This window comes from Festucalex cinctus, chromosome 2 (assembly GCF_051991245.1).
Source record: "Festucalex cinctus isolate MCC-2025b chromosome 2, RoL_Fcin_1.0, whole genome shotgun sequence".
In the NCBI taxonomy this organism is placed as follows: Eukaryota; Metazoa; Chordata; class Actinopteri; order Syngnathiformes; family Syngnathidae; genus Festucalex; species Festucalex cinctus.
Window position 1 is genome coordinate 15,250,969 of NC_135412.1, and position 13,299 is coordinate 15,264,267.

The 13,299-nt window shown below is 40.5% G+C and overlaps 1 protein-coding gene across 1 annotated transcript; it reads right to left on the reverse strand.

Moving 5' to 3' along the window:
- Nucleotides 1–5,842: 5,842 nt before the first annotated feature.
- LOC144014978 (nuclear receptor subfamily 4 group A member 2-like) lies at nt 5,843–11,233 on the reverse strand. Its single transcript, XM_077515277.1, has 7 exons — nt 11,062–11,233; nt 10,136–10,935; nt 8,569–8,698; nt 8,321–8,478; nt 8,042–8,241; nt 7,667–7,845; nt 5,843–6,162 (listed from the first exon to the last, which is right to left on the reverse strand). The coding sequence occupies exons 2-7, from the start codon at nt 10,928–10,930 to the stop codon at nt 5,903–5,905; spliced, it is 1,722 nt and encodes a 573-aa protein (XP_077371403.1). The 5' UTR covers nt 10,931–10,935; nt 11,062–11,233; the 3' UTR covers nt 5,843–5,902.
- Between the last annotated feature and the right edge of the window lie 2,066 nt (nt 11,234–13,299).

Consider the following 13,299-nt stretch of genomic DNA (forward strand, 5'->3'; position numbering starts at 1 on the left):
ATTCATTTTTAGTTGAACTGAACTGAAATGAAAATAAAATCTAAAACATTTTCTTTAATATTGTTCAAAAATCTGTCTAAATCTATTAGTGAGCACTTCGCCTTTAACCGGGACTATCCATCCGCCTCACAGGTGTGGCATATTAAAATGCTGGTTCGAAGGCACGATAATCAAACTGGTGTGCCTTAGATTATCCACAACAAAAATAAATTATACTTTATTGTAAGTCATTTATAATTAAATTATTGAAATACTCATTTTGTGTTACTCTAAATAGTGTTACAGTTGCCGTAAAAACATGCAAATAAAACTAACATATAGCTGCAAATCACTGCTAATGTAATGTTTGAGTTTCTGTCCAAAAACGACGGGAGAAAATAACAAAGCCTTTGGAAAATGTCACCTCAAGTTATACGCGGTCCAGCGAAGAGCTGGATGGGTGCTTTGTCTCCCCCACTTGTAATATTAGTTATAGCCACCAGATAGCGCCATCGTCATTTTTTGTTCCACTTTTCCTTCTTCGCGCTCCAGTTGGCAGAAAGAACTTTATTTTATTATTTTTTTATTTTTTTATTTTTTTTACTCAAATGGTCCCTCCAGCGATTTTTCCCCCACACCATGAAATATTTCACATTAGCATAGTTAACTAACAATTTGATGTAGACTTCCTTGTCCTATCCATCACTCTGCACAAAGATACAGAACTTGACTTGTGACCTTTAGAGGTCTGATAAAGCTTATGCCATATCTCCAACTGTGAATTGAAACATCCTCATAATCCTCAAACAAACTACTGTACCCTCCAGACTTCATCCCATGGATTCCTCTTCAAACGACCCCGGGGAAGCTCTCGGAAAGAGGAGATGGGTTTTGTGATAAGCAATTTGTTTGTTCCTCCTCATCTTTCAGATCCAGAGATTACTTTTCCTTCGTTAAATATTTCTTTCTCATCTTCGACTAAGACGGTAAGGAAACAAATCTCTCACACATTGGAATAATTATCACCTGTTGGTTATTAGCTTCAGGTGGAGATTGAGAGTCACTCTTGGACACTCAGTTTAATCTTTTCTGTGTGCGCGTGTTTGTGCACGCTCTATAATCCGATCTATTGATTCAAGTGTTTGGAACCCTGTTGGCAAACAATTTCATGTGCAATTGAGAGACTCATTGAAGGGATTATCCATTTAAAATGGAACTTTCCCAATTATTATGTTTTTGTTTTTTGTTTTTTTGTTCTCTGAAGTGGCCGCTTCATTTTAAACTAATCTCTTCAACAGAAAATCCACTGATTACTTTTGATGTACTAATACCGCTTCTTTTAGTCAACTGTGTGTACAAGAGTAGACGACAATGTAACATGTTTTTTTTTCTTCAATTAACTCATTCACTCCCAACCATTTTCACTTAACTGTTTTCCTGGATTTTGACTGATTTTTCAAGGCCCATGTCATGTTCATGTCATGTGTCATGTTCAATTGCTATAAAAATTTGGAACATACCAAAAGAGAGATTAGAGTCTCTTCTTTTATCAGGGGGAAAAAAAGTATATTCCTATCTGTTTCCGCTGTGCAGCAATTAGCAATAGAACATAGCTAAGTTTCATCGTTTTTCACAATTCTGCCTAGAACTGTGGGGAAATCAGCTTGTTTTAACATGGCCTGATTGATCTCTTATACTCTGCTGCCACTCAACCATTTTCTGCAGTAGAGAGACTGCATCAAAGCCTTGTCTATGCTCTGGCATAAAAAACAACAACAACAAAAACCGTAGAAATACGTCTTTGGGACACTTAAAACATTTAAAATATGACGTATTTATACGTTTTTGGGAGCTAATGAGTTAAGATGTGGATATTATTTGTTTTTAATAAAACAATACATTCTTCCCCAAATGAATAAAGTCCCTGTATGAAATACAACAATATTCAAGAGCCAGTCAGAAAAAAATTCTCCCTTTTCCTTTCGTGTGCCTGTGAACTCATTGGGCTCTATTTGTTTAGAGAGGCGCATGTGCTTTCCCTTTTTCATTTGCATAGTGGGGCAAGTCTGCTTTACCGTGTTTGGGAATTGCATTGAGCCTCACTGGGCATTCCAGCGCATCAAATGTGCGCACTGCACAGTTTGGTGACAGAAAGTAGACAAGAATTAGACCAGCTAAGAGCAGGTCTAAGTTGCATCGCATGCTGTGTAATTGTGTGGTAGATTTGCAGATTCTGAGCTCTGTGGATGTGCGTAATGCATGTCATTGTATTATATTCACAAATATGACAACACAGTGGGACAAAGCCTGGGTGGGAGTTGTCACACACGGACGCACAAGGTGTAAGGAAGGTGGTCTCCAAGTGCCCACTTCACAGCAGTGATTTGTGATTGCTTTACATCTTTTGTAAGTGGAGATCTTGCAGTTCCTTTTAAATGTACTTACCAAATGACTCATTTATACCTCCACCCATCTATGAAAATCTAAAAAGAATGAAAATCAATAATACAAAGTACTTTCAGTCACCAATTCAATTTTCCATAATAATTCTTCTTGAAACGAGAAACAGATCACATTGTTTGGTTTGCTTTATTGATTTGGAACATATAAACATAAACACATTACAAGCGTAAAATACAAGTTGAAGTAAAATAAAGAATTTAAGGCAAGAAAGAAAAAAAAAATCGTCAATAATAAATTCCATAATTTACATGCTCAAGTAGTAGGAAGAAGTACAAGCACCTATCTAGTCCTACTCCCTATTATTTCTATCATCTTAACATACTAATTATTTATTTATTTGTTTGTTTGTTTGTTTGTTTGTTTACTCTTATTGTTCTCAATTCCACCAGACTTTATGGAAGTTGGCTGTAGTTTTTGTGAAAAAGTCACATTGCCTGCATCTGAATTCATAATGCATGCTGTCACGCCGCCACCAGGTGTGGCGGCTCATGCTTTTATTTTTGTGTCTCTGTTTCCCGTTTTACCTTGAAATCCTAACTCTCCTCTCACCCCAGGTCACTTGCCCTTCCTGCCGCTCACTCATTACCGGTCCCCACCCATGATTATCACCACCTGCCACCAATCAACCCACACAATAAAAGCCAGCTGCATTCTCCCCTCTGTGCCGAAGTGTCACCGTCAGTGCATGGAAGCGTCCACAGTCCTTATGGCCTCGTTCATGTTGCCTAGCGTTGTTGCCTTGTTTTTGTGCCTTTTCCTCCCTTTTGGAGCGCCTTTAGTTACCCCTTTTGCCTTGTGCCCTTTTTCCTCCCTAGCGGAGCGCTTTCTGTTGTCCCCAGTACCTTTTGCCTGTTTTTTCCTCCCTAGTGGAGCGCTTTTTGTTCTCCACTTTTTCCCCTCCCTGTTCTCCTCTCAGTTTGAGAGGAGACCACTGTTGGCCGGAAATAAACCTGCTGCCTTGGTGGCCTACCTTACGCCTGCGTCTGAGTCCTACTTGACCCCGCCTTGTCACATGCATGGCAGAGGTAACCAGACCAATACACCTGGTGCTGTGTAGATGCGTCTACAGTACATCTAATTTACCAAACCAAATGTGAAAATTTTCAAAAAAAAATTTACGTGCTTTTTTTTGTCAAAGCATTTTGTAAACATATTTTTCAAAGTTCTATACAAATAAAATGATTGTAATTATAGTATTTATCTCCAAAAGATATTGGAATTCACTTGGATTAGACATATCCTCCAGGGTGGATGGATCAACCAGATGTTTGCTAGCAGGTGGAACCCGCTCAACCATCTATGCACCTGATCAGTAATTGGTTCTAATCTGTGATGGATTACATGTTGAAAGTCAGCAGGGGTCCGGGCCTTTTGACCCATCACCGGTGGTCTGGTGCTCAGGGGGCTCTGTGCTGGTGCTGATAAGGCTTTAAGCTGTATTGATGCTGGATGGGTGCAGAGATGAAAGCGAGCACTCACAAACTGATGAAATATTATTTGATGTTGACGTGTGGCCACAAGATGGCCTGGAGGCTGCATGGGAGCTCTTAAGAATCCTACAGGTAAAAGAAAAACTTGTTTTTGACATCCAGAAGGTCAGGGAGTGTTGAGTGTGTCAGTGCTTCAAGCAGTGGCTGTGCATCACTATGTGGAGTGTCACAATTAGCAAATACCTGCAGTATAACAGCCCACCTTTGTCCCATGTACATCATGTGGGGTGGTAGTTCACAAGAAATATGTATCTAAAGACACGACAAAAACGTAAAACTGTCAGGCTCTGCATTGTTGATGTGGACCCAAATGCAGGGAAGCAAGAAGAAGCCAAGGTGTGCAAAAAGTCATTTAGTTAACAAAAAAAGGTGCTCACAAATAACAAATGCATCAAATCAACAAAGTCCAACAACAAAAGTCAAATTAACAAACACACACTTGAGGCACCAAACAAGAAGACCCATACTAACGAGCCAACAAAATACACCTGGACCAGATGCACGTGGCTGAGGTTGCTGATTGGCTGATACAAGAAAGGGGGATGACAAACACAGGTGGACATGATAAAACTTGACTAGACAAAGGGAGACAAGGGGGGGGACATGAACAGATCCAGACTGACAAATCCCAGAGCCTCTGGGTTTTTTGTCAGTCCAAACAGTGTTTGTTATGATGCCGAAGTGTTCTTGAGCAAGATAATGAACCCCCACTTTGCTTCTTATGCTGCGTTATCAATACATGAGTGAGGAGTCAGTGTGAAGTGCCTTGAAGTGTCTTGTTGGTAGAAAAGTGCAACGCAGGCCCCAGAAACAAAACCAAACACAGCATGTCTATCTATCTATCTATCTCTCTCTCTGTCTGTCTGTCTGTCTGACTGTCTCTCTCTCTCTCACTTTACAGGTATCTATCTATCTATCTATCTATCTATCTATCTATCTATCTGTCTGTCTGTCTGTCTGTCTGTCTATCTATCTACGTAACACTCTTGCTATATTTTACATTACTGTCATACATTATCTCTGTGTACTGTATCATACTTAATTAGTATATTTCTTCCAATTACTGTCCTCATCAGAATGTGATGGCTGTCTAAAAGCGAAAACCTTTATTGAGTTATTTCTATCTCTATCTGTTAAAAAAAAAAAAAAAAAAAAAAAAGCGGTTGCTATCAGCGTACAGCCCTCAAGGTTGATTTTTTTATTTTTTATTTCCTCCACTAAGGTCTACAATCATTAAATCAATTATTTGCATTAATAAAGACACAAAAAAACATCATGTTAGTATGAGATTTGGACAATATCTGACTGAAGGAATACTGTATATTAGAATCAGTAGCAGTTGTCCATCCATTCATTTTACATTACATTTTACATTTAAAGTTGTGGGAAGCCTTTTTCCAGCTGGCATCAGGTGAAAGGAAGTCATCACCCTGGAATGGTTAGCACACAATCTCATGCCACATATGGAGAAGACAATCATTCATTGTAACTAAACCCAAACTACATGCATGAAAGTCAGCACAGCGAACCACAACATCCGAAGTGCTGTCAGGAGTAGATAGTTTGAGTTGATATTACAGTACATCAGAACCATCTATTTAATTCATGAAGTTGACCTTACTTCGGTGCTTCTACACCTGATATATAAACTGATAAATAAATGAGTCCAGCAGCTCTCAGTCATTATTTATTCAATAAAACATGATAAAACAATTACAAATATAAACGCATCCTCCTGTAAACACTTAACAGGATGTTCACATTTGTGTTTACATGTCAATTATGAATTTGCAAATTCAGTTTTCCTATAAAATAAAGGAAGAAGTTGCATACAAATCACAATCAAATCAAAATTCACATTTGACATTAAGAGATAAATAAGATCCAAAGTGAAATGTTTTTCTGTGCTAATCATCAGTCTAGACAGAACAAACTTCTGACGATGTCCTTGAATGTATTCTCTGGTGTCTTCAAAAGGGCAACGTGTCGAGGAATAACTTATCTATTATTGCAGGTGGAGGCACCAGATCCTCCAACTTTAAATAAAAAATCCTCTGCAGGCCTTGAATGCACAGAGTGCGAAGTTCAGGAAGCTTTTCCACCAATCGGAACAAATGGTTTGACCAAGTGTTTGAGTCCGTGTCTGCGGACTGGCCTCCTTCCTTTAAACATTTGACAACGCTACTCTGCAGCTCTTCCACCTTCCTCGGTTCCGTTAGTCCGTGTCGCTCTGTCCAAAAACACATCACACTCGACATTAGATTATATCAGAGTTTTATCAGACAGGCTGATTATCGGTGCTGATATTTGGCATTTTGACAAATATCGACATCGGCCTTTTTTGGAATCTGAAGTCAATGACTGTGCGGTGAATGCTTGCAAACGTAGCAAATTTTGCATTTTCAACAGGATTTGTCAAATGTTCACAGACAGTTATTACTTGTCGGAAAGAAATGTTGAATATGGTCAGACAATTTTTCACTGTATGCTGAGATATTTGAATGCCATCTCTCTTTTCTCCAATGTCTCTTGCACTATGCATTTATCACCCAGTGAGAGACAGGAACTTTTCGTTTATGTATTTAGTTAAATTTCCATTTGATTTAATTTCCATTCTCAGGAAAACAAAATCCACTTGATAAAACTGATGCTGACATTGGGAACTCCATGCACTTTTTATTTTTGAAAATTAAAAAAAAAAAGATAAAAATTAAGAATTTATGTTAAAATGTTGGAAAATTTTATTTACAGTAAAAAAGTGAGCTATTTACTTGCGTAGTTTTTAATTTAGCTTAACTCATACTGATGATGTTGGAAGCTCCCTGCAATTTTTGTTACAATTTTTAAACAAAGCTGTCTATTCCTTTTGTTTAAAATTAAAAGAAAAACTTTCCTAAGTATTGAAAATTTAAAAAGTTATTTTAACAAACATGCAAAAATTGATACTTCACTTATTTAGCCCATTATAGCAATAAAAAGTTGAAATTTTGTCTATAATTATTTTTCACATACAATTAATAGTTTTAAAAACTATTTTGCCACTTTGTTGTCGACTGAAAATGACATCACATGTGCTCAGTGCTCAGGTAACGACCAATCACAGCTCACCTGTTTTCTAGGTTTGGTCATGTGACATTCACAAATTGAGCTGTGATTGGTTGCCTGAGCCCTGAGTACATTGTGATGTCGTTTTCAGTTGACTGCAAGTTGCAAAATGTGTTTTTAAAGGTACTAATTGTACATGAAAAATAATGAAAATATCAAATTTATTATAGACAAAATATTAACGTTTGACTGCCAAAAATGTCTAAATAAGTAAAGTATCCCTTTAATGGCGTTTCAACAAAGTTTTTTTTTTTTTTTTTTTTTTTTTTTCGCTAATATTTTCTCTTTTAATGCAAATGGGGTATATGCCATGGAAGAGGCAGGACGTGATTTTGCACATCAGTTTGTTTCCGGGCCGGGTTACCAACGCGCACAGCCCACATGTTGCAAACCGAACCTGGGCTAAACTTAACTTCCTTCCCCAGTCCATAAAGTTCGTAGTTCAACATACCTCCTCGTCACCAATTGCTCCTTTCCTATTATCCATTGCTTTGGCAGAATGTTTGGGCATTACAGAAAGAATTGGTGAATTTGTGAATAGGCAGAGGTTGACTGCATTCACGTCAAAAGCAAAAATGCAAGACAAAAAAAAAGAACCTTGTAGCACTTTTAAATGTGGGGAATCTCACCGGTGACTAGGGCGAGGGCACATATGCAGGAGAAGGTGGCGACGTCCAGATTCATCCTGTGTAGATTGATGGAGAACTCGACAATGCTGTCAATCCACTCGCCAAAGCCACGCAGACATTGTAGGCGGTGCCACACGGAGCCGTCGCAGAATATCAGCTTGCCTTCATCTGGGTTAGATCTGAGACAAAGCACATACTGCAATATCTCACTCGCTCTCTGGTCACATATAACAAACTTATAGCTTCGTTTTTCTAGCTTAGCTTAGCTAAGCGAAAGATGCTAAAGATGAAGCGTCATCATCGCTGATAAGTTAATGCTGGGTGTTGCATGTACATTTACAGAACTTAGTCAATTCACACATCTGCTGTGTTTACCTGTACGACAGACGTAACACAAAGAGCTCCAGGAATGACGAGTAGAACAGGAGGTCTTGATCATGTTTGGTCAGAGAGACAAATCCCGGTATCTTCAGTGCCCATGTCCGAATCACTTCCATCGATCTGGTCAGGAGGTCGTAAAACTGTCGCACATGCTGAGCGTCATCTCCTGAAGGGATTTCTGGACTTTCTTTGAACTCCACAAAGCCACGACAAGTAAAGAAGTGAGTGCTCTGTGGAATGAAAGCTCCGTCTAAAGTGAAGAAGGGTCCTTACTTTGCAGGAATCAAGACGCAAGGGTGAAGGGTTGGACTCCACATGCGCTCTGATGAGGGAGTTCAGCAGCGTGTTGGCTGGTGAGGACGAGTCGGGAGAAACTTTCGCTTTGGAGGGAAGGCGACCCCGGCGACCTTTTAGACTGGCTGTCCGCACCACTGCAGAGTACGCGGACGAACACCAAAAAGATTCTGTCAAACATGATGTCACGTTACCAGAAGCTTGTTGGAAACATTTTCAAAGGGTACCTTCTTTGACCATTCCAACTGCAAGGCATTTCTGGAAGCGACAGTATTGGCAGCGGTTCCTCCGCCGTTTGTCTACGGGGCAGCTCTTGGCCGCCAAACACACATATTTGGCATTTTTCTGCACTGTGCGCTGGAGGAAGATTACAATATTTGTCACTGCACAAAAGTTCTATTGACAAAGATTATCAGTGATAAGAAGAAATTTTTAAAAAATCACAAACATTGTCACACTGGGTTTTGAGCGCTAAGATACTTCCATTAAAATGAAAGCTAAAAGCCTCTGAAAATACTCAGCAGCCTTCTTGGTCTTGTGGGATCTGTTAGGCGCTGTCTGGCATACGGCGCGTGGACAGGTCAGTCTGGGTAAATACTGGGTCATGGGCATTCATAATTAACCAATTGTCCTGGGAATCTTGATCAAAGAGGGAAGAGGAGGCTTTCTTATTCACGTCACGGCACGTCAATGACATTTGCCTCCATGAACGTTCAGGGCAAGAGGTCAAAAGCAGGCATGTGAGGCAATACCTGCACACTATTTTCTATTGTTTATCTTGTTAAGGGTTGCAGGTAAGCTGGAGAATATGGCAGCTGACCTTTGCTTCAAGTGAGCAACGTCCTGGACACATATAACCATCAACAATTTCACTCAAAGCTATGAAGAGTTTAGAGTCCTCAATTCACCTAATTGATATGTTTTTGTTGTGTGGCAGGAAGACAGGGAGAAATATGCAAACTTTACATAGCAAGGCCAGAGATGAGATTCTATTTTTTACTTTTGATATAAAAACCAAAAAAAATAAAAACATTTTTGTTGCTAACATTAAAAAAATGGGTGAAATCTTTTAATATTCTGCTTTTGTTTAAAGTTTTAAATTAAGAAACTGTGATTAATATTCCTTGAACTTTTTTTTTTTTTACATTTTCAAAACAATGCAATTTTGAAATCTGTTAACACTCAGATTTTGTCAATATTCATCATTATTTTCTTTAATCAAGAAAAATTATGTGATATCTTTCAACATACAGTATTAACTTTTCCTCATGACTTTCTTTTGTGGACCATGTTTATTTTTTCTGCATATACATCGAGCTAATAAAACACAAGCAGCGGTTGCGAATTGTCAACCATGGACTGACCTTTAGACACCTCTGCTGCGGATAATTGTAGATTTTCAAAAATGATACCGACAAATAGATTTAATTTTTCAAAATATCTTGCAAGCTTCACTCTAAAAAATAAAGTTCTACATTGTTTCTGTTGCAAGCTATGACCAAATGAGAATCAAATGATATTAAATGTATAATCTAATCTCCATGGTGATATAATCTCGCCTTTAAAATAACCACTAATTAACCCCTGGTTTACAAAGGTACTAGAATCTAGCAGTTAGACGGACCCGGTGGTGCAATAGGCTATTCATTATTTAATTATGGTTAAAAAAAAAAACACAAAAACAAAAACTCCTTGAGATTAAAAATCCCTTATACATCCATGGGTTCATATAGGCTATAATAAAACATCTGAAGTAGCTAGACGTATATTTTATAAGTAATTAAAAAAAAAAACCTTAAAGAATCCTTTGCATCCCTCGCAAGTTCGCACTCCGTAGTGCTGGCAGGCTGCGTTGTCCCCGCACACCGCGCAGAATCCCTCCGCGCTCGGTCGCCCTCGGCTGGGGGCGGACGTGGGAGGACTGAGGTCGTTTATGAAGTGCTGAGTGTGGGCGAGCTGGAGAGGGTGAAACCCCGCACAAGGCTGCTTTGCCAGCCCAGCACAGCAAAGAAGACCGGAAGAGTCCAGTGTTTGGTCCAGATTGGTGGACATGTGGAAATGTCGGTCAAATTTCATCGGGCTGGAAAAGTTCGGATTGCCATCTTGTGCATGTTTGATGGAAAACAGTGAGAATCTGGAAAAGGTGTTTTTGCGCTGCGCCGTCACCAACAGAGAACCTGCAGAGTCCTCCCACATCGGTGGAGTTTGGAAGTTGGGCGTGAAGGTTGCGCGCGAGGATGGAGACTGGTAATAGTAAACGGAACTACTGGAGGACAGCAGGTCGGCCGCCTGCAGGTGCTGACTGGGCTGATACCGCGCTGGGCAACCTGCACGCGCATCCTCCGTCTTGACGCACGACAGCTCTCCGTGAAGCGGCATTTGGAAAAGACACTGGGGCCTCACGTCATAGCCACAACTGTAAGCTTCTGCGCCCGACGGCGAAGCGGATATTTCACTGTTAGCAAGGTCCATGCTGAACTTGACAAACTCCGGAGTGAGGAAGTCACAGCTCCGCTCTCCGGCCGCGCTCTGAGACGCCGGGCTGGCTCCTGCAGGAGAGGAGCTGCACTGCGCCTGGACGCATGGCATGGTCACTGCAATCACATTTAAAAAAAAATAATAAAAAAAATAAAATAAAAAAAAAAGTGCAGAAGAGTTTATTTTTTTCTATGCATTGTACCAAATGTGCAAACATATCATTATTATTCTGGGTATGATACCTTAAACATCAATCTAGACTGGCGATATGTAATCCAAAGCGGCTGTAGGCAGTCCACTTGCTGGTCGCAAATGCAGGTGACGCAATGGCTGCAGTGCCAAGCTTGTGTCTCCCAAGCTTGCTTCAACCTTGACTTCCAGGACACCAAAAATGTGCATTTGTTTACGTGGTGCTAACCGAGTGACACAACCATTACGCAGTGAGGCGTGGGCGGTCTCTCTCTGCCTTTTGTGCCCCCCCCACGCCCACCCTCCTCTTTGTGCACTACATTTAGCCAGTTATTGAAGAGGGAGACATTGTAACTTGAGCAATTGAATTGAAATGCAATCTACTTTATCAAATATAGTTAACCCATTTCCCCCATATTCAAAGATTTATTTTGCAGTTTCAGGGGCACATAGTATCTTTTAAGGGGGTGAAAACTGTGCACTTTCCAAATGGTGAAGTACATCTTTCTCATTGTGGTTGGGGGTTGCTGGGACTACGAGTCCAAAAAGAGTCAAATTAACACTTTTACATTACATTTAGGGGCGGCACGGTGGGTGAGTGGTTAGCACGTCCGCCTCCCAGTTCTGAGGACTCCGTTTCGAGTCCAGGCTACGACCTTCCTGGGTGGAATTTGCATGTTCTCCCCGTGCCTGCGTGGGTCTTCTCCGGGTACTCCGGTCTCCTCCCACATTCCAGAGACATGCATGGTAGGTTCATTGGGTGCTCTGAATTGTGGTGTACTTGTAAGTGTGGATGGTTGTTCGTCTCTGTGTGCCCTGCGATTGGCTGGCAACCAGTCCAGGGTGTCCCCCGCCTACTGCCCAGAGCCAGCTGAGATAGGCGCCAGCACCCCCCGCGACCCTTGTGAGGAATAAGCGGTCAAGAAAATGGATACATACATATATACAGACACATTAGGGATGCACGATAATATCGGTGGTCAATAATTATCGGTAATTATCGACCAATTTGACATCAAACAGATAAACCAGATAATAAAGAAATTTGCCGAAAATTAGGGGCAATTATCGACCAATTCGATTTCATACAGAGTAACTAAATTTATATATACAGTAATAAGGTAAACACAATTACAGTAATATGCTACAGATTTTTACTTACTGTATTCTAAGTAACTGTAATTTATATACAGTAATTAATTGTAAAATACTTAACTAAAATATACAGTAATAAATTGTACATTTACAGTAATATGCTGTATTAGATTTTTATAGTAATTATATTTCACAAGCGGCTTGGTGGTTGACTGGTTAGCACGTCCGCCTCCCAATTCTGAGGACTCGGGTTCGAGTCCAGGCTCCGACCTTCCTGGGTGGAGTTTGCATGTTCTCCCTGTGCCCGCGTGGGTCTTCTCCGGGTACTCCGGTCTCCTCCCACATTCCAAAGACATGCATGGCAGGTTCATTGGGCGCTCCAAATTGTCCCGAGGTGTGCTTGTGTGCGTGAATAGTTGTTCGTCTCTGTGTGCCCTGTGATTGGCTGGCAACCAGTCCAGGGTGTCCCCCGCCTACTGCCAAGAACCAGCTGAGATAGGCGCCAGCACCCCTTGTGAGGAATAAGCGGTCAGGAAAATGGATGGATGGACATTACTCTGAATATTTTAGTCCAAGTATAAATTTAATTCTATTTAGTGTCATGTTTTGGTTCTGTGGGCTTGGGATTTTGTTTTCTTTTGGTGTTTTTGGGTGCGTTTGTCTGTGATGGTGTTACGTTGGTCATGCTGGGTGTATTGTCAAGTCAAGTTCTGTTCTTTCACGTCAAGTCTAGTTTTGTTTTTCTTGCCTAGTTGTTAATAAATCACCCCAAGTTTCCCATTTCCGTCATCTGATCCGTCTCCTCAATTTGGGTCCACAATCTCCTACATACCGTGACAGAATTCTGTCATATCATATCCACAATCTCGTACATACCGTGACATATCTGATCTCTTTGTTTTGCTCAGAACTCGAGCTGCAGCGTTCTGAATGAGCTGCAATTGTCTCATGTTTTTTTGAGAGAGTCCAGTCAGAAGATCGTTACAATAATCTAGTCTGCTGGAGATAAAAGCATGGATAAGCTTCTCTTGGTCTGCTTGACGCATGCAGTCCTTCAGTCTGGATATGTTTTTCAGCTGGTAAAAGGCTGTTTTAGTGATGAATTTAATATGATTGCTGAAGGTCAGGTCCGAGTCTATTAGTACCCCAAGATTTCGACCTTGGTCTTTAGTTTCTAAAGACAGTGACTCAAGCTG

Bases quoted from the DNA above. Each gene is read 5' to 3' on its own strand.
- LOC144014978 (XM_077515277.1), bottom strand. From the start codon at position 10,930: ATGCCATGCGTCCAGGCGCAGTGCAGCTCCTCTCCTGCAGGAGCCAGC. The intron at 8,699-10,135 runs GTTTTTTTTTTT...ATCTTCCTCCAG, and splicing joins GATGCAAAGGATTCTTTAAG to CGCACAGTGCAGAAAAATGC. The intron at 6,163-7,666 runs GTGAGATTCCCC...GTTTTTGGACAG, and splicing joins TGCCCTCGCCCTAGTCACCG to AGCGACACGGACTAACGGAA.